Source organism: Callithrix jacchus, chromosome 2 (genome assembly GCF_049354715.1).
Source record: "Callithrix jacchus isolate 240 chromosome 2, calJac240_pri, whole genome shotgun sequence".
Lineage (NCBI taxonomy): Eukaryota > Metazoa > Chordata > Mammalia > Primates > Cebidae > Callithrix > Callithrix jacchus.
Window position 1 is genome coordinate 164,848,394 of NC_133503.1, and position 21,681 is coordinate 164,870,074.

Consider the following 21,681-nt stretch of genomic DNA (forward strand, 5'->3'; position numbering starts at 1 on the left):
CACAAGCACCAAGTGAATGTACTTTAGATATAATATTTTAGGATTTTATATATTATTGGTATATTTCCTGTAGTAGCAATTTTTTTTGTAAGTTGTTTTATTCAAATGTCTTTTTCTAGAATTAGGGTTATACCTTGTTAAGAGTCACCGTGTTTGTCTCAACTTTGAAATGTTGGCTTTTAAAGTTTCAGCCACTAGATGGTGATATTTGACTGTCTAGCTAACTGGCCTAATTTTTCTGTTAGAATCAGTGTGTATGTGTATGAAGCAGGGATATAAATTAGAATTTACTATGCATTTTGTTTATTGTCTAGAAAAGTATAGCTACCAATGTCAATTTGAGGGTGATCTTGCTGTGTGATCCACATTCTACAGATTACCTGCATCAGTATATTAAATAACAGTGGTTTGCCTCATGTTGTGTGGACAAAAATAGATCCAATCTGTGTAGAATGACTTTATTTTCTCACCAGCACATCTTCCAACCTTACTGTATTTGTGCCCATACTATCTGTCATCGTTCCATTGTAATGAAGTGTCCTGCTCTTATAAAAGGCCTACCACTCCACTTGTACTCTAGACCCCTTCCCTTTGTGCCTTCTCAGGAATGTTGTTCTAAAATTGTCCTCTCATTTTTATATCTTCTGTTTCTCCTTTTCTCTCAGTTTCTTCTCACTGACATGCAAACATACCCTGATAACATCCATTTAAAAAGCTTCTCCCCAAAAGCTGTGCCATTTCTCTGCTGCCCCTGGACTACAAACTCCATTTCTTGATGAACCATCCAGTCAGATTTCTGTAGCCGTGAAACCACTGAAACTGCTTTTGTAAAGGTTTTCAATGACCTCCATGTTGTCAAATCCAGTCATTACTTCTCTATTCTCATTTATGTGCTTCTCATCATTCACCATAGGTGACCATGCTCTTCCTAAATACACTGCTCTCTCATCTTCTGCACCGCCATGCTATCATGCTTTTCCTTGTCTCTATGTCCACTCCTTTTTAATCTTTGCTTGTTCCTTTCCTTTTGCTGTCCAGATCAACAATCATCTGTGTTTACTTCTGGAGCTGTTGCCAGCTTAACACAGGCCTTGTATTTATTCTTCTTTCTTTCTGCCTTACTTCTGTTTTTCCCTCATTCTTGATTCCCTGGGATCCTACCCACTCAACAAAGATTTAGCCAGTAAGCTTTGGCCTCAGGCTCTGTTTTCCAGGTAACCCAAATTATCCCAGATTTCTTTTTTTTTTTTTTCACTCATTATACCAAGTCCAAATTGAGCTAATTTTCCCTTTTTAGTGTATTGTAAGTCTTTTTTCCCTTTTCTATTTTCACTGCTGCTATCCTTTTCTATGGTTATCTCATACCTAAATTACTTTGGTTGTTTTATATCTAGCCTCCCTGTATATATTTTTATACCCTTACAGTCTATTCTTCTCCTCAGGGCCTAATTGATCTTTTAAAAATGTAAGTCAATAATTCATGTCTCACTGTTGTATACAAGTTCTATGGATTCTCTATCACAGATACAATTAAATCCATACACATAACTATGGCTTATTGTATTCTCTGTGATCATAGCTTCAGTCCACCTCTCTGACCTGTCACTTCCCTTCCTCTCTGGTTTTATTTCATTTCCACAAAACATGGTTTGGTCCTGCCCCAGGTTCTTCCCTTTGCCTGGAATGGACTTTCTCCAGATTTTCAGTTGTCTAACCACTTTTTGTCACTCAGGTCTCAGCTTGAATGTGTTCCTGGGAAGACTTCTGGTCACCCATTTTGAGTAGCCACTTGGTCACTCCCTATCACATTCTTCCATTTGCCTTTTATCATGGCACTTGTATTTTAACTTGTCTTTCTTTCCCTGTCCCCTTCTAATATGCATACACTTTAGAAAGTAAGATCTAGAAGGATAGCAGGGACCTTTTATATCTTGTTGAATGTTGTATCCTTCATACTTATTAAAAGAATTCTACCTGTTCCAGAGTAGGGGCCCAGTAAATATTTATAAAGTGAATAAGCTGTTAACTATATAGCTCATTAAATTTAAAGCCACAATAAATTAGAAATGTAATTGGGAGTAAAGTAGCTAAACACTGTGACATTTCTATCTGGTAAATGAGTGTGCTATCTAACTTATTTAGCTTGATCGCCAGCTGTTCTTTACCTCAGTGTAGGGAATTATCTCATCCTGCCCTATTGTAGTCCATGGAACTATTCCCTTTGCTTCCTTCCTTGTGCTAGTTCAGTTGCATACTGTTAAGGTTGTCCTTAAACTGGCGGAATCAGACTTTAGTCATTTATTAACCACAGTGACTTTAAACCAAGTTTTTATCTTTTAATGCTTCCTATCCAACAGCTGCAGTAGGGCTGTGTCTGTTCAGTCTGTTCCAAACTGAAGTTGAATTAAGAGATATACTGTAGAAGTTACGAGAGACTATTGATTTGTTCGGTGCCAAATTTCCTGTGATCTAAAAATGGAGGAACTAAGTGGTGCCACCCTTTGTTTGCAGGCCAGGAGAAGTAAACCAAAGAGAAATGAGAAGGGGGAAGAATTGAACAAGCTGATGATAGTGAAGTAAATGCCCACCATTTCTTGCTTTGTTTAGCCAGTGGAAAACAGCTTAGTTGTTCCTTTAAACCTTTATATGCTTTATTGGCAACAAAGCACATTTCATTGAGTGATGCCCCTACTGGCAGCAGTAGTTATGTTTTCAAAATAAAAGGCAGTGCAGTGGAGAAGAGAGAACTTTTTTCTTTTTTCTCAAATCTGTGAGCCTATGTTTGCGTGTGTGTGTGTGTGTATGTGTATTTGTATGTATATGCACACATGCATACCTGCCTAATAAAAAGAAATAACTAGTGATGCTCATTGTCACCTCGAACCTCTTAGTTTACTTTGTACTTGGGACAACTTAAGCTTAGGAACATAAGCAGCTTTGTTGGGTTGGGATGGGATAAGTGCTAGTGGTATTTTGGGGAAAACTGCTGAGAACAGGATGGCTTTATTGTGCAGGCTTGATGTTTGCCTTGAAGAATGTTAACATCTCTGACCTTCTGTCACTAGTGCCTCCAAGTCACAGTGATGACCACAAATGCCTTTTATGGGGCGATAACTTCCTCTGGTTGAGTTGGGCAGTAAATAGGACTGGAGGTAAAAAGTAAATTTGACAGATATGATAAGCTTTTAATAGTGGTTGGGCCAAGTAAATCTAGGGTTGGGAAACTACAGCCTATTATTGTAAATAAAATTTTATTAGAACACAGCCATGTCCATTTTTAAATTATTGTTTATGGCTGACTTTTGGGATACCGTAGTAGAGTTGAATAGTTGTGACAGACTGTATGGTTCACAAAGCCTAAAATATTTACTATATGGACCTTTACTGTGTCACCCCTTGCTCTAGAGACCAAAGACCTTGAGCCCCTTCCTCAAAAGCTTCAAAGACTCCTGAAACATCAGACATCCAAGGTCTTAAGGTCCCTCCACCATACCATGAATTCTAATGCCTTTGTTTTTTTTTTTAACCCATACTCACATTTCCATAGTCTTGGAATTTCTTATAATTTCTATATGTGAAATAACGAATGGAGCAAAGTAAGAATTAACATTTTTACCACTTTTGTCTTAGGATAGAATTTGTTTTTATTACCATTTTTTTCCCCCTGATATGTTAACAGCATGCTACATCTGTCCCTCTTTTCATGCTTTCTGTGCTTCTCTCTGCTGGCTTCAGGACTTGGAGAAGGTAGGATAAATGAGGTAGATACAATCTATTATATTAGGCTGGGTATGGTCACTCATGCCTGTAATCCCAGCACTTTGGGAGGCTGAGACGGGCAGATCACCTGAGGTTAGGAGTTCAAGAACAACCTGACCAACATGGAGAAACCCCTCCCTACAAAAATACAAAAATTAGCCGGGTATGGTGGTGTGTGCCTGAACCCGGGAGGCGGAGGTTGCAATGAGCCAAGACTGCGCCACTGTACTCCAGCCTGGGTGACAATGTGAGACTCTGTCTCGAAAAAAAAAAAAAAAAAAAAAAGAATCTGTTATATTAGTAACTTCTGCGTTCCCAGAAATGTTCTGGGTGCTGTAGAGCATATAAACAAATCTACCCTTTGGTTCCTGAACTCATTCGAGACGAGGAGACAAAAATACAAGGAGAATTAGAGCAGAATTGAATGGGAGATATACTTCGTGTAGTTACAGAAAGTATTGGTCTTGTATTTGTAAGAGCGAGCTTTAAATCTTGTCTTTTGCAGGACTTGGACAGTCCTGTAGCTGCTCTCAACCATTGGTTCCTTATCAATAAAGTGAGAACAAGTAATGCCAAACTTGAGGCCAGGCATGGTGGCTCACCCCTATAATCTCAGCATTTTTGGAGGCCAAGGCAGGACTGACTGAGGCCAGGAGTTTGAGACCAGCCTGGGCAATATAGCAAGATCCTGTCTCTATGAAATATAAAAATAAAAAAGTTAGCTGGGCATAGTGACATATGCCTATAGTCCTAGCTACTTGGGAGGCCAAGGTGGGAAAATCCCTTGAGCCCAGAAGTTCAAGGCTGCAGTCAGCTATGATCATGTCAGTGCAATGGAGCAAGACCATGTCTCAAAAAAATTTTTTAAAAAGCAAATTAATTTCAAATTTATATTCATTTACTTTAGTAAGTGAATTAACTTTTTGGGAAAATAAGTGAATGTTAAATAATTTTATTGAAAGTGCTTTGTGAAACATAAAATGCTTTAGAAATGTAAGTGTTGCTATGTGGTCTGAAGTGCTACTCATAGTTAGCGGGCTAGAGCCACTGGAGGAGGTCTACATGAAGAATGGAACATTTTAATTTGGTCTTAGAGGATGAGCCTTTCAAAAGATGAAGAGGGGTAGGAAGGCAGTCTTAGATGTGTAATATGGTTTGGCTCTGTGTCCCCACCCAGATCTCACCTTGAACTGTAATAATCCCCATGTGTTAAGGATGGGGCCAGATGGAGATAATTAAATCATGGGGACAGTTTCTGCTATACTGTTCTCATGACACTGAATTCTCACAAGATCTGATGGTTTTATAAGGGGCTTCCTCGTTTGCTCAGCACTCATTTCTCTCTCCTGCCTCTGTGTGAAGAAGGACATACTTGCTTCCCCTTCTGCCACGATTGTAAGTTTCCTGAGGCCTCCTGGCCCTGTGGAACTGAGTCAATTAAAACTTCTTTCTTTTATAAATTTCCTAGTCTTGGGCAGTTCTTTATAGCAACGTGAGAATGGACTAATACAGATGTGTGTATGTATGTGCAGCAGAGGAGCCATACTAACAAAGGCATGATATGTGGGTAGGGACTGTAAGTGGAACACAGCATGATATGTTGGTAGGGACTGTAAGTGGAACACAGCATGATATGTTGGTAGGGACTGTAAGTGGAGCACAGGTATGAACAGGGAGTGGTAGAAAAAAGATTGAACAGTCTTTTCCTCTAATGCTGGAGGAAGGACATTTGTTACTATTAAGTCTTGAAGAATTTACTACTGTTGCCTTTGTTAGAAAATTGTAAGTGTAAGGATTGTTGTGAAGGAATACATTAATAAATTAATTACCAAAGTTTTTTCCTGTTGCATCTGTAATATTTGGAAATATTGTGTAGAGAGGCTTGGTATCATCCACAATATGCCTAAAGATGCACAAGCCCTTTATTTATAGGTGATAAAGTTACTGCTTTCAGAGGTTATATCATTAAAGCTTAGTAGATAATGGCACCAAGGGACTAAAGTTCTTCAATGTTGCATATACTTTCATTATGATCATAAATGGGTGTTAAATTACAGTTAAAATATAATAAATTATACTTTTATTATAATCAGAAATGGGTGTTAAATTAAGTATTGTTTAGTGACATGTACTTTTTTCTTTCTTATCTGTTACATATGAACCCATTTCTAAGTTTTTCTGAGCATACACTACATGATCATGTGGATTTTGTACTTTAATAACTTGCTGGAATTAATTTGTTAATCCTTTATTTTGGATTTTTATATATATTTCATGGACTAGAAGGTAGTCTATACAACTACTAAATTGAAAATACATGACTACGTCTCCTGAAAGTAGTCTAAGAATAGAATGGTGTTTTCCTGGGCCTGGAGGGTGGGGCAATAAGGAGTTATTGTTTAATGGGTACAGAGTTTCAGTTTGGGAAAATGAAAAAGTTCTGGAGATGAATGGTGGTGGTGGTTGCACAAAAATGTGAATGTACTATATGTACTTAATACTACTAAATGCCTCTGAACTGAATGCTTCAATGGTTAAGATGGTAAATTTTATATTTTACTACAAAATTTACTTTCAACAGTTTTAAAAAAGTCTAAAAAAAGGACATTCTGAAAATATGATATTAATATAACTTTGACAACCATAGATATCGAGAGGCAATTCAGAAGTGGGATGAAGCACTACAGTTAACTCCAAATGATGCTACACTATACGAGATGAAATCACAGGTAATAATTATGAAGAATTTCACTTTGATTATGAAATTGTGCTGTGTTTGTTCGGTGAGTGAGCAATGATGAACCAAAATGGCATTTTCTCCCATTTCCTTTTTCAAATACAATTTCTTTGGGAAAAAATTTCACCATTATTTATGGCTCTGTCTTATGCATAAAATTTGAAATTCATTTGCCTTCACAATGAAGTTAACCATTATTTCAGTCTAAGTACTGTAAGATAGAAATAGATGGATACCTTTTATAAAGTCACTGGTGGCCAGGTGCCATGGCTCACGTCTATAATACCAGCAATTTGAGAGGCTGAGGTGGGTGGATCACTTGAGGTCAGGAGTTCAAGACCACCCAGGCCAACATGGTGAAATTTTGCCTGTACTAAAAATACAAATATTAACCGGGTGTGGTGGCACATTCCTGTAGTCCCAGCTACTTGAGAGGCTGAGGCAGGAGGATCGCTTGAACCTGGGAGGCGGAGGTTGCAGTGAGTCAAGATGGTGCCACTGCTCTCCAGCCTGGGTGACAGAGCGAGACTCCATCTCAAAAAAATAAATAAAAGATAAATACAAAGTCATCGGTGATCTCTTAGATGAAAAGCATCTGCTTTCCTTGTGAATTAATTGTAGTAGACTTAACAAAATAACTCAGTTTTCGTAAAAATGAGGATGGATTGCGTTCTAGATGAGATAGTTCTAAAAATGCCTTAATCCTTAGCAAAAGGTCAGCATAGATGCAATTTTATTAGTGGTTTAAAAATAACATTTGTACTTTAAAAATACGTTTCTAGTATTTTGTAGAAAAGTCTGTAAAGAAAACCTCTGAGTACTTGAATAGGTTATCCAAGTGATTTTAAAAGTCTCACACAGAGCATTAAACATATTTTTGACAGGGAATTGTTTCAATTCAGCCTTAATCTGCACACCTAACAAATATTTTTCAAATGATGATCTCAAATATACGACACACCCTTTGTTACCTCTGACTTTAGTTTATCTAGGAAAAGCCCCAATAAATTATATCTACTGAATGAAGTGATATGAGGACCTTCATTTGGATTCCTTTAGTTTTCAATCTTAAATATGTATATATTAATGACAGGTTTGTGGCAAACTATATGAAGAGTTGTTTAATTTGGAACCTGATAATGATGTTTGTGTCATAAATCTTTTAAAGTGTTAATGGTCCTAAAGATTATAGATAGAATCCCAGCCCTTTTCCATAGACTACAATGGAGGGTGCTAGAACTCTCTAGTAACCCTAACTTTCCCTAACTCTAACCCTAGCTTTCTGGCATATATGGTTTGAAATGTCCAGTAGCGAGAAGGCCTATGGAATATTTTAAATAATTTTTCTTTTGAGATGGAGTTTGCTCTTGTTGCCCAGGATGGAGTGCCATGGCGCAATATTGACTCACCGCAACCTTTGCCTCCAGGGTTCACGTGATTCTCCTGTCTCAGTCTCCCAAGTACCTGGGATTACAGGCATGCGCCATCATGCCTGGTTAATTTTGTGTTTTTAGTAGAGACGGGGTTTCTCCATGTTGGTCAGGCTGGTCTCAAACTCCCGATCTCAGGTGATCTGTCCGTTTTGGCCTCCCAAAGTTTTGGGATTACAGGTGTGAACCAATGCGTCCAGCCATTTAAATAATATTTATAATAGAAAGATGTTCATTAGAGACAGGATGGTTCGTTGAACAAATTAATTCACCTAGTTTAATGGCAATACCTGGGGCTCCCTGAAAGCCACACTGTAAATAGAATAAATAGAAGTGAAATTGGGAGTTCAAAATACCTCTGAGCCATCATGGTTAGAATATGACCACTTGGTTTTGACCAGATGAACATAGGATTCAGTAACTAGAAAGGGAATAGTTTATATTTTCATAGTTATTTCAGGGTGAAAAGAGAACTATAATTTTTTACCCCGAATGGCAGAGTAGGGGGTGAAAATCACCAAAATGCTATTTTTACTGGACTAAAAATGTATCTTAAAAAATGAAAAGGGTTTTTTTATGTAGTTGCTGGTTTATGAATATAATTACTGATAGATTTTTTTGGTCTTTTGTTTGCTTATAGGTGCTAATGTCTCTTCATGAGATGTTCCCAGCAGTACATGCAGCAGAAATGGCCGTCCAGCGAAATCCACATTCATGGGAGTCTTGGCAAACTTTGGGACGTGCTCAACTTGGATTAGGAGAGATAATCCTGGTGAGGAAGTCAGATTATTATAATGCAGAAATTTAAAGTATATACATATGTGTATATTTTTGAGACGGAGTCTTGCTCTGTCATGCAGGGTGGAGTGCAATGGTGCAATCTCAGCTTGTAACAACCTCCACCTTCTGGGTTCAAGTGATTCTCCTGCCTCAGCCTTCCAAATAGCGGAGACTCCAGGCATGCACCACCCTGCCCAGCTAATGTTTTTGTATTTTTAGTAAAGATGAGGTTTCACCATGTTGGCCAGGCTGGTCTTGAACTCCTGACCTCAAACGATCCACCTGCCTTGGGCTCTCAAAGTGCTGGGATTATAGTCATGAGCCACCACGCCCAGCCTATTTTGACATATTTTTGATTAACTGAACCAAAAAGTGAATATTTATCAAAAAATTACTTCTTAAAGATATTAATCCATAAACACAGATCAGAGGTATTACTGAACATCTTTTTTATTATAAACACTAATTATATCATGATTGGAATATTTTTCAGTTACTTGACATGGAAATTAAAAAAAATTAACAAAACATTGGCATTTTTGTCTTATGAGGATTATTAAATTTATCACATTATAAAGTGATATTAATATCACTGTGAAGATAAAACCACTAATAGATTATACAAGATAGTAGAATGTGGGAGAATAATGGTGATGAACATTTAGACTGAAAAGTTGCTAGGCTTACTGAGGGGATAAAGAAGAAAAGTAGAAGTGTGTGCAAATGAAATACTCACTGTGTAAAATCTGTAAACTGGTACTTAATGCCTCTTTCAACTTGTCTGGACTATACCTTATTAGTAGCAGAAGCTAACTAGGTAAGAATTAAGTCCTCTTGTTTTTCTTTTGGCAGGCCATATACATCTTATAGCTAAGAAAATTTAACTTCCTAAAAGTATTTGCAAATCCAATATACAGTGCCAAATTTCCATCTTGTTTTTAAGTAAATTAAGATTTTAAAAATGGTTTTATTAGTTTTTTACAGTTCAGAATAAAATGTTTTAAAAGTTTCTTGCAAGACTAAAATTACTGATAAATTCAAGATTTAAATTTACTAACAGTGGTTTTAGTAAACTGTGGATGACTTAGATTTTTTTCTGGCATTCTTATAAATGTATGATTATTTCTACTTACCAAAAATGCTGTTTGTCAAATTCTCAGAAATAGTAAGGAATTTCAATGAGAAAACAATTGATTGGCTAAAGTAAGTTAATAATAATCTAAATGAGATTCATAGTGATAGAAACCGTTTTAACCAAGTGCTATTTTGTTTCTTGTCATTTAGCATTGCCAACTCTTCTTTTTTTACCTGAAGACTTAAATCATACCAGAATTGGAAAAAAGGAGTTCAAGGAATTTAGTTTTTTAGCAAATTAACAAGAGAATAAAAACCCTATCATGTAATACTTTTTTCCTGTCTCCCTTATTAAAAATTTATAAATCATTATCTCTTGCTTATAGTGTCTATGGTAATACAACAAATCTCTATGACATAATATTTAGTAAAGATTGTCCTTTGTAAAGAAAGAAAATATACTGTAGTTGAGACAACAGAGATACTTTGAATCATCCAATAAAAATAATTTATTTTTAAATTTTTTTTGAATAACAGTCCCAGTTGAACTTTTTTTTTTTCTGTTGATATGGCTCTATTCATTAATACTATGAAATTCTTAGAAGAATTGAAAGTATTTTTTTCCAACATTTATATGTAATTTTTAGGGATCTTCTCTGTTTTTATGTAGATTTAAGCTGTTCTCTTAAAAGACTAGAATGGTAAAAAGAAAAGATGACTCAAAATGTCATAATGAAGGGACACCGTAAAATATATTGAAAGCAAGCTAGAATTTCTAACATCTAACAGTTCTTACTATATATACATATAGACTAAAACCATAGAAAATTACATATATAAATAGGACAGGGAGTAAATTAAAAGTCAATAGTTGGGTATATGTCTAATAATTATTTAAATTTTATGAGTTGATGTGAACATTGGAAAATGTTTATAGGAGATATATGTATATATGTGAGATATATGTATATGTATATATATGAGATATATTTATATGTGTATATATACATATATATGTATGTTATACATATATGTACTATATATGTATTTGTGTCTTCATATAGAAGACTGTATGAGAATGAGATTTTAAGACGTGGATGAAGGAATAAGAACCTGAAGAGTATGGTTCTGGGAGTTAAAAGTTCTCTATGAGGGAATGGGGATGGCAAGAAAGGAATACATAAGGGTTTTATCCTGAAGAAGAAGGTAGAAAGGAAAGGAGATTGGGAAAGGTAATGAATACCAGGAGGTAACAGTGTTAGGAGGGATTCTTCTGTTAGCTTTCCAGAGTTCTTAGCCTTCAACGCTGGAACTAGCTTTGTGGCTTCCCTTGTTCAGGCTCTGTGTAATTCATTGCCAGTTTTTGCTTTTCTTCATGCCAATGTGTGATAAATACTAATTTTGTTTACTAATGTTTTCTAAGTCTCATTTTAGTCAATGGTTTTAATATTTTGCATGAGCAAATCTTTAATTAGAAATTTTAGTTGCATCATTTGATTCTTTTTATTGTTTCACTTTTGTAATGATAATTATCCCTATAGTATTGGGATGGACAAGTGATCATTTCTAGACAAAAGGTAGATGATTGAAGGTTTTAAAAATTTCACTTGAGGGCCTGGGAATGCTGACTCATGTCTGTAATCTCAGCACTTTGGGAGGATGAGGCAGAAGGATTGCTTGAGGCCAGGAGTTTGGACTAACCTGGGTAACATAACAAGACCCTATATTTACAAAAAAAAAATTTTGGCCACCACACCTGGCCCAATACATGTAAATCTTTAGTGCCTAAAATGTAGTAAACATTCAATAAATGCTAACATTGTTAGGATCTAAACTGTTAACTTCAAAGATATCCGCTCCTGGTGCCGTTGTGATTGTGGGTTAGCCCAGGAAATCCCCAAATGTACGTGTTTACTGGTCTGCAGAAGCTGACAATATATTTGCTTTATCCTGAGCCCTATTATGAGAACTCCCATTTTAAGGACTTTTAGTCCATCGGCGTATTATCAGTCACTTTCTTTCACACTTCTGTAATTTTTTTTCCTAATGTTTAGGGCAATACCTTAGCTTTCATCTTTTGTGTTCTAGTATATTAAAATAATACATTAGGATGTATATGTGTACAGTATATACATACACACACAGAGGATTGTATTAAACATACTAATGATTAAAAACAAAACAGAAAACTCTGACCTTATTTTCTAGGCAATTCGAAGTTTTCAAGTAGCCCTTCATATCTATCCAATGAACCCTGAAATATGGAAGGAAGACCTCTCTTGGGCAAGAACGCTCCAGGAGCAGCAGAAGGTAGCGCAGAGGATTAAAAAAAGTGAAGCACCAGCTGAAGTAACACACTTTTTACCAAAGTCAATTCCAGACTATGATTTTGAAAGTGATGAGATTGTTGCTGTTTGTGCAGCTATTGCTGAGAAAGAGAAGACAGTTTCAGCAAATAAAACAATGGTCATTGTGTCTGCCTCTGGGGCTGTAGAGACTGTAACTGAAAAGGAAGATGGTGCTACACCACCAGATGGCTCTGTTTTTATCAAAGCCCGATGAAGCAGTATGCATAGGATTATTTGAATCTGTCTTTTTGATTGCCACTTGAAGTTTTGACATAGAGACACATACTCTGGCGATAGATAGCAGAACTCCTGGTTGTAAAATAAGTTTTTCAGATGAGGCATATAAAAACTAAAAAGGCAGGATTCTTGTATAGTGTTTGCAGTATGCTTTAATAAGTTATGATTTATATTTCTCAAGGTTAAAATTCTGAGTAAAATGTTTTTGTGATTATTAAACTTAGTTTAATCTGAATATGTAAATGAATACATTTCAAAGACAACTTGAAAAGTGTATTCTTGAATAGTGAATAACTTGGCCAATGATACTGAAATGCTGTTTCAACTTTTATTTTATGATAGTGGGATTTCCCTCCCTCAGAGAAATATACTGCTCTTACTATTTACGCTCTTTTCCTTGCTTCATTGGAGTAACTCTGTCAGAAAGCTTGAGTATTTTTGACATTCATTTTGATTCAAAGTTGTCATTTGGTTATATGTGGAATCTTTGAAAGTTTGGCTGAAAATGCACGCAAATATGTACATTCTGAACATTTTCTGAAGTTTCTCTTAATCCTGATTTGTGTTTTTGTTTTGACTTTGAAGTATATCAATGATAGTTGTCTCCTTCAGTACTTGTTAGAAGTGTGAAGTATTGATAAATATGAGAATGATGGTTTTATTTTTTAATTGTTACAGTAAGTAATCCTTACCACAAATGAGTCATTTTTAAAATACGTATTTTTAAATGAATGGCTTTTACAGATAGGTTAATACAACTGTACTGCTATATTATCTCAGTCAAAACCAACACTTTATTTTCTTTATTTTACAAAGCTTTAAAAACCCTGGAAACAACTTATTTCTTGCTTGTATGTTTCCATCTGGTGATTGGGAATTACTTTTCTAGGTAACTTTTTTTGAAACTACTCAGTGACATAAAAAATAATTATAATTTAAAATAGCCAATTATATCTTTCTAAAAATAAAAAATTAGAGTCGTTATTAGCATGCCAGTGAGTAAATAAGCACAAAATACATAGAAAATGTAATGTGATTTATAGTACAGTCTCATGAGTATGAGAAACCTATATGAAAGAAGTATTTTATTGAAAGACCACAATCACATTCACAAGCCAATACTGTCATTGCTAATCTGAACTATTATTTTTATACTATATATTGTAGTACAATAATATAGACCTGTTGGGTTCTGTTACTTCTGACACTCAGGAAGATATTATTGGTGTAAAATTAATTTTATCTTTGTTAGGAATGAAAGTAGCCCACTTTGTGTTAAACATCTTACTACTACTGGAGCATGTAAGTAATGATCTACATTTTTTATGAAGATAGTTTTTAAAACTTTTGTTTTATTGGAATGCATATCTCTTTTCTGGGTTGGGAGAAATTAGCACTTGCCTTGAAAATAATATTCTTTCCCTAAGTTATATCATCAGAAAGTTAGCTCTGGTTAGAGAGGTTAGTTTCAGAGCGCTCAAAAAAATACATTAATTATGTATTTTTTGAGAATAAAGAACATTCTTGAAAAGTAAATATGTTTCTAGAGAAGTGAGTACTCAACATTTGGTATATTGTTTTGAGTAATGGATGTTTGTTTACTGTGTAATTTGTGAATAAATATTTTCTTCTGCATTTTGAAGATTTTTTCCTATTATTTTGTATTGTTAGCTTTTGAAAAATTAGATTGATCTCCTTAATATCTTTCTTATATGAACACAATATATTTAAAGTACCTTGCATGGTGCCCTGCACATGAAGTAATACTAGCTATTTCAGTAAATGTCTATGAAGAACTTGAATTAGTTTGGTTATATTTAGTCTCAATTTCCTCTGATTTTAAAAAAAGGAGAACTTTTTTTGTAATCCTTTTCTTATCTGAAAGTAACAAGTCACTGCTTCCAGTATTATAGGAGAGACAGTGGGATTTTTTTTTTTTTTTGAGACGGAGTTTCGCGCTTGTTACCCAGGCTGGAGTGCAATGGCACGATCTCGGCTCACGGCAACCTCCGCCTCTTGGGTTCAGGCAATTCTCCTGCCTCAGCCTCCTGAGTAGCTGGGATTACAGGCATGCGCCACCATGCCCAGCTAACTTTTTGTATATTTTTTAGTAGAGACGGGGTTTCACCATGTTGACCAGGATGGTCTCAATCTCTTGACCTTGTGATCCACCCGCCTCAGCCTCCCAAAGTGCTGGGATTACAGGCTTGAGCACACGGTGGTGCCTGGTCGGGATTTTTTTCTTGAAAGGGTCTGTAGCTTAAGCTCAAAAGAGGCAAGACTCAGGATGGAATGCATGTGGCCATTAGGCCCTATTAAAGAACTTAGTATTTCCTCTGTATTGGCATAGTAAGCCAAGTTAGTGTCTTTCTTATCCAGATGTAAGACTGTAAGATATAAAATAGTTTAGACATAAGATAGAGGAGAAAAAGGGACAGTGAGTTATGGAGAAGGAAGGCAGCTAATTTCTGCAGGCCCCCCAAAATGCTTATTTTAGCTCATACTCTTCTATGCATGAAGAGAAAAATGCGCCCGTGATTTTACAAGTATGTGAATAATGATATACAAACATTGACTAAGTTTGTTAATTTTAATAACAAATCTTTATGAATCTGAAGAGAAATAATTGATGTTCAGGATAGTGATATAGATGTTTAATATACTTTCTGAAATAACACTGTTTAGTGTTCAAGTTCTATTGAATATAATTTATATTATTCTTGTTTGCAAATTGTATGGCATAGACACACATTAGTCAGAACACTACACATCCAGACCATGCCTGATAACCCAAGAATCATATATCCTTCTCTGGAAAATAGGCTCTTTGGTTATAGAGTATTTATATTAAATATATTAACAGCCACTAAATAAACATTGAAAAGTCATCCAAGTTATAGATCACATTGAAAAGCCATGCATGTTATAGATCACAGAAGCTGGGGCCTACATACAAATTTTTTTTTAGATGGAGTCTTACTCTGTTGCTCAGGCTGGAGTGCAGTGGCGTGATCTCTGTTCAATGCAACCTCTGCCTCCTGGGTTCAAGCAATTCTCTGCCTCAGCCTCCTGAGTAGCTGGGATTATAGGTGCCCACCACTACGCCTGGCTAATTTTTTGTATTTTTAGTAGAGATGGGGTTTCACCATCTTGGTCAGGCTGGTCTTGAGCTCCTGACCTTGTGATCCACTTGTTTTGGCCTCCCAAAGTGCTGGGATTATAGGTGTGAGCCACTGCGCGTGAGCCACTGCGCCTGGGCCCTATATACAAAATTTTATGGCAGTGATTTCAGTATGACAATCTTTTGAATTGATGCTGTATGGTAAAACTATAATGAAGATTTTTAAAAGCTCTGTCTCAGAAATGAAGAGTTTTTATGATTATAACTGAACACCATAGCCCTTTTAGTTATTTCAAAATTACATAATGATTCAAAAGCTTGTTTCACTGCCTTTCCCAGCACTAAGAAAATGAACAATTATTTCTTTTAATTTCCTTGAGTCAGAAGCCCTCCTAAACTGACTCTGCACCAGCCATTCTGACATATGATTTCATGATACATGTATTAATATCTAAATGAGTTGGGAGTTGACATAAAAACCATAGTTCCATAGTAATTATCTTCAAATCAATGGATATCTTAAATATGTTTTTTTGTTCCTTAGAGGTTATTAAACTGATGTATTTTATAACAAAGACTTTTGAGACTGAGAAAGTTTTTTTTAACCAATAAGATATAGAAATATATAAATTACATAAAGTAAATGAAATAAAGGAGTTTATCTCTAGATTCATTTATCTTAGTCACTTGCAATTAAATATAGTTACTTTGGAAGAGGAAACATGGCCCTAAAGCTAGTGTAGCATGAATCATGCCCTAATAGGCATTATATATGAAGTTCACCTTACTATGTGCCAGTGTGGAAGAACATTTGAGAAATGCTGATCTACACTTTGGTGAGAAAGCAGGGGGTGAGGATGGTGTCCTCTCACAGTGCTTCTTAGGCTATCCATTTACCAAGGAATTGTGATCTCTTCCTCTCACTTCCCCAGGAAAGGAGGCAGTTTAAGATACAGAACTGGTCATGCTAGCCTCTTTCCCTTTTTGTGGATTTGTCATGCCTGCAGAGAACCTATGTTTTGGTCTCTTGCCACTCACATTGTGAACCTTGCAGTGAAGGTTCTTTGCCTCTGCAAAGGGAGACCTGTGCTTGTGCAGAACTGCCCATGCCTTAGTGAGCAGGTCTGTCTAATTGTAGGTTCAATATCCAGTGGCTATTGTTGGCATAAACTTAAAGTATATCCTCTAACCTAGCCTTTTTCAGCAATAAACCCAATATATTGAATCTCCATTTGTCTTTCTCTCAAGTGGTTCAAAGTCAGGAGAGGACAGGAACATTATTTTATGTCTCCCTTAAACCTTAACAAAGACAAGTGCAGATTATATTTCAAAGTAAGCATGAGGTACATTAAAAATCAAATATGGAAATTCTATCCTAATTTTCAATTTTTTTAAACAATGGAAATTCTATTGAAATTGAGTAGTGTCAACTACAAGGCAACCAGTAAACATTTTTTCAGGATATTTGAAAGGTCTGCTGACTTGGAATTGTGACAGACCACATTGTTGACTCTACATTGAATTGGAAGGGAAGAATGTGAAATGAATTAGGATATGCTCTGTTTATTAACTTTCTTAAATAAGTATAATTTAGAAATAATAAAATGAAAATATTTTAAGATTGTATTTTGGAGAGTTTTGACAAGTGTGAACACCCACTTCACTACCACTACCATTCTAATGTAGTGTATGTCCACCACCCAAAAAGTTCTCTAAAGCCCTTTTGCAGTTCTCTGAAGTCCCTTCCACCCAACAGCCATCCCTAGTCAACTACTTACCTGCTTCTGCGATTATACATTAGATTTGACTTCAGAATTCTAGAATTTGAAATAAATAGGCTGTATAATATGCACTCTTTTTGTGTCTGGCTTTTTTTCCCCAGTATAATAATGCTTTTGAAACCTATCCATGTTGAGATTAATCCATGTTATTGTGTGTATAAGTATTAAGTTCCTTTTTATTGCTGAATAGTATTCTAGTATATGGATATACCACAATTTGTTTAGCTGTTCACCTATTGATGGATGTTTAGGTTGTTTCAAGTTTTGACCTATTATGAATAAAGCTGTTATGTATATAAATCATAGTTCTGCATGTGGACATGTATTCATTTCTCTCATGTAAATACCCAGGGATGGAATTGCTGAGTCTTATGACCAGTTTATGCATAACTTTAAAGGAAACTGCCAAACTGTTTTCCAAAGTATCTGTACCATTTGGCATTTTTACCAGCAATGTATTAAATTAATTTGAGTTGCTCCTTATCCTTGTCAATGATTGGTATTGTCAGTCTTTTAAATTTTAGCCACTTTAGTGACTATGTAGTAGTATTTCATTGTGGTTTTAATATCCATTTCCCTAATGATGTTGAGCATCTTTTCAGAGGCTTATCTGACATTTCTTTATCTTTTTTGGAAAGTACCCATTCAAATATTTTGTCCATTTTTAATTGATGTTACCATATTATTGAGTTGTAAGAGTTTTTCCTTTTTACTGGATAGAAGTCCTTCATGAACTGTAAGTATTGTGCATAATATCGTTTCATCTGCAGCTTGCTTCTTTTGTTTTCATAATGATACCTTTTAAAGAGCAGAAGTTTTAATCTTGATGATGTTAAATTTACAAGTTTTCTTCTTTTATGGTTGTGCTTTTTGTGTGCTAAGAGATCTGTCCGTACCCCCAGATCACAAAGATTTTCTGTTTTCTGCTAGAAGTATTATAGGCTTAACTTTTATGATTAGGTTCATGATCTATTTCATGTTAATTTTATTGTTGTTATTCATATTTTCACCTGGTCCCCTAACTTTTTGTTTTGTTTTGTTTTAAGCTTAAATTATTTTATTTTATTTTATTTTTTTAGAGATGAGGTCCTGCTATGTTGCCCAGGCTGGAGTGCAGTGGCTATTCACAGGTGCGATTCCACTACTGATCAGCACCAGAGTTTTGACCTGCTCTGTTTCTGACCTGGGCTGGTTCATGCCTTCTTAGGCAACCTGGTGGTCTCCTGCTCCTGGGAGGTCACCATATTGATGCCAGACTTAGTGTAGACACCTGACTGGCATAGTACACTACAGCCCAGAAATCCTGGGCTCAAGCGGATCCTCCTACCTCAGCCTCCTGAGTAGCTAGGACTACAAGCACACGCCACCGCGCCTGGCAGTTGTCTTATTTTTAACTTTTATTTTAGGTTTAGGGGTACATATGAAGGTTTGTTATAAAGATAAACGTGTCACGAGGGTTTGTTGTACATATTATTACATCATCCAGGTATTAAACTTAATACCCAATAGTTATCTTTTCTGCTTCTCTTTCCTCTCCCACCCTCCCCTCTGAAGTAGACCGACCTCATTTACTACTCTTTCCTTCATTGTTTTTGTAAGTTCTTATCGTTTAGCTCCCATTTATAAGTAAGAACATGTAGTATTTAGTTTTCTGTTCCTGTGTTAGTTTGCTCCATCAGTGTTCCCATGAAAGACATGATCTCATTTGCTGTTATGGATGCATAACATCCCATGCTGTACATGAACCATGTTTACTTTAGCCAGTCTGTCCTTGATGTGCATTTAGGTTGATTCCAAATCTTTGCTATTGTGAACAATGTTCCAGTGAACATTTGTGTGCATTTGTCTTTATGGTAGAATGCTTTATATTCCTCTGGGTATATACCCAATAAAGGGATTGCTGGATAGAATGGTAGTTCTGCTTTTAGTTCTTTGAGGAATTGCCATGCTGCTTTCCACAATGGTTGAACTAATTTACACTCCCACCAACAGTGTATTAGGGTTCCCTTTTCTATGCAACCTCGCCAGTCAGTGTCTGTTATTTTTTAACTTTTTAATGATAGACATTTGGACTGGTGTGAGATGGTATCTCATGGTTTTAATTTGCATTTCTCTAATGATCAGTAATATAGAGTTTTAAAAAATATGTTTCTTGGTTGCATGTATGTCTTCTTTTGAAAAGTGTTTGTTCATGTCCTTTGCCCACTTTTTAATGGGGTTGTTTTTCTCTTCTAAATTTTTTTAAGTTCCTTATAGATGCTGAATATTAGACCTTTGTCAGATACATAGTTTGTAAATATTTTCTCCCATTCTGTAGGTTGTCTGTTTACTCTGTTGGTGGTTTCTTTTGCTGTGCAGATGCTCTTAAGTTTTAATTAGATACCATTTGTCAATTTTTGCTTTTGTTGCAATTGCTTTGGTGTCTTTGTCATGAAATCTTTGCCCGTTCCTAGTTCCAGGATGGCATTGCCTAGATTGTCTTCCAGGGTTTTTATAGTTTTGGGTTTTACGTGTAACTCTTTAATCTATCTTGAGATGATTTTTGTATATGGTATAAAGAAGGGGTCTAGCTTCAATCATCTGCATATGACTAGCCAGTTACCCCAGTACCGTTTATTGAATTGGGAGTCTTTTTCCCATTGCTTCATTTTATCAGCTTTGTCAAAGATCAGATGGTCATAGATGTGTGGCCTTATTTCTGGGCTCTCTATTCTGTTTCATTGGTCTATGTGCCTGTTTTTGTACCAGTACCATGCTGTTTTGGTCACTGTAGCCTTGTATTATGGTTTGAAGTCAAATTAAGTGATTCCTTCAGTTTTGTTCTTTTTGCTTAGGATTGCCTTGGCTATTTGGACTCTTTTTTTGATTCCATGTAAATTTTAAAATAATTTTTTCTAGTTATTTGAAGAATGCCATTAGTAGTTTGATAGTAATAGCATTCAATCTGTAAATTGCTTTGGTTAGTATAGCCATTTTAATGATATTGATTATTCCTATCCATGAGCATGGGATGTTTTTCTATTTGTTGGTATCTTCTCTGATTTCTTTGAGCAGTGTTTTGTAATTCTCATTGTAGAGATCATTCGTATCTCTGGTTATCTGTATTCCTAGGTATTTTATTTTATTTTTGCAGCAATTGTGAATGGGATTGCCTTTCTGATTTGGCTGTCAGTTTGGTTGTTGTTGGTATACAGGAATACTAGTGATTTTTGTACAATGATTTTGTATCCTGAAACTTTGCTGAAGTTGTTTGTTAGCTGAAGGAGCTTTTGGTCTGAGACTACAGGGTTTTCTAGATATAGAATCATGTCATGTGCAAACAGAGATAATTTGATTTTTCTCTCTTCCTATTTGAATGCCCTTTATTTCTTTCTATTGCCTGATTGCTGTGGCCTGGACTTCTAATACCACATTGAAGAGAAGTGGTGAGAGAGGGCATCCTTGTCTTATGCCAGTTTTCAAGGGGAATGCTTTCAGCTTTTGCCCATTTAGTATAATGTTGTCTGTGGGTTTGTCATAAATGGCTCTTATTTTGAGCTTGTTCCTTCAATACCTAACTTACTGAGAGTTTTTTAACAAGAAGGAATGTTGAATATTATCAAAAGTTTTTTCTACATTTGTTGACATAATCATGTGGTTTTTGTTTTTAGTTCTGTTTATGTGATGAATCACATTTATTGATTTTCATATGTTGAACCAACTTTGCATCCTGTGGATGAAGCCTACTTTATCATAGTGTATTAGCTTTTTGATTTGTTGCTGGATTTGGTTTGCAAGTATTTTGTTGAGGATTTTTGCATTGATGTTCATCAAGGATATTGATTGGCCTGAAGTTTTTTTTTTGGTGTGCCTCTGCTGGGTTTTAGTATCAAGCTGATGATGGCCTCATAGTACGAGTTGGGGAGAAGTTCTTCCTCCTAAATTTTTTAGAATAGTTTCTGTAGGGATGGTACCAGCTCTTCTTTGTACATCTGGTAGAATTTAGCTGTGAATTCATCAGGTCCTGAGCTTTTTTTGGTTGGTAGGCTATTTATTACTGATTCCATTTCAGAGCTTGTTATTGGTTGTTCAGGGAATTGAATTCTTTTTGGCTCAGTCTTAGGAAGGTGTATCTGTCCAGGAATTTATCCATCTTTTCTAGTTTGTGTGCATAGCAGTGTTCATAGTAATTTCTGGTGGTGGTTTTTATTTCTGTCAGGTCAGTAGTAACATTCCCTTCATCATTTCTAATTGTGTTTATTTGGATCTTCTCTCTTACTTAGTGTAGCTTGTGGCTTATCTGTTTTATTTTTTTTCCCAAAAAACCAACTCCTAGATTCATTGATCTTTGAAATGTTTTTGAATTCTTGATTTTTAGCTCTGATTTTTGTCATTTCTTGTCTTCTGCTAGCTTTGGGGTTGATTTGTTCTTGCT

At 35.7% G+C, this 21,681-nt stretch overlaps 1 protein-coding gene across 4 annotated transcripts in view; it reads left to right on the forward strand.

The window, feature by feature from the left end:
• The window catches only part of TTC33 (tetratricopeptide repeat domain 33), a 37,147-nt gene extending 19,575 nt beyond the window's left edge, over positions 1–17,572 (forward strand). For all 4 annotated transcript variants that reach the window (XM_008992131.5, XM_078365543.1, XM_054252277.2 and 1 more), the window contains 3 exons: positions 6,407–6,488; positions 8,567–8,698; positions 11,989–17,572. In XM_008992131.5, the coding sequence (XP_008990379.1) occupies positions 6,407–6,488; positions 8,567–8,698; positions 11,989–12,342 (568 nt within the window). In that variant the 3' untranslated portion in view covers positions 12,343–17,572. The remainder of the gene's footprint in view (positions 1–6,406; positions 6,489–8,566; positions 8,699–11,988) is intronic.
• The last annotated feature ends 4,109 nt before the right edge of the window (positions 17,573–21,681 follow it).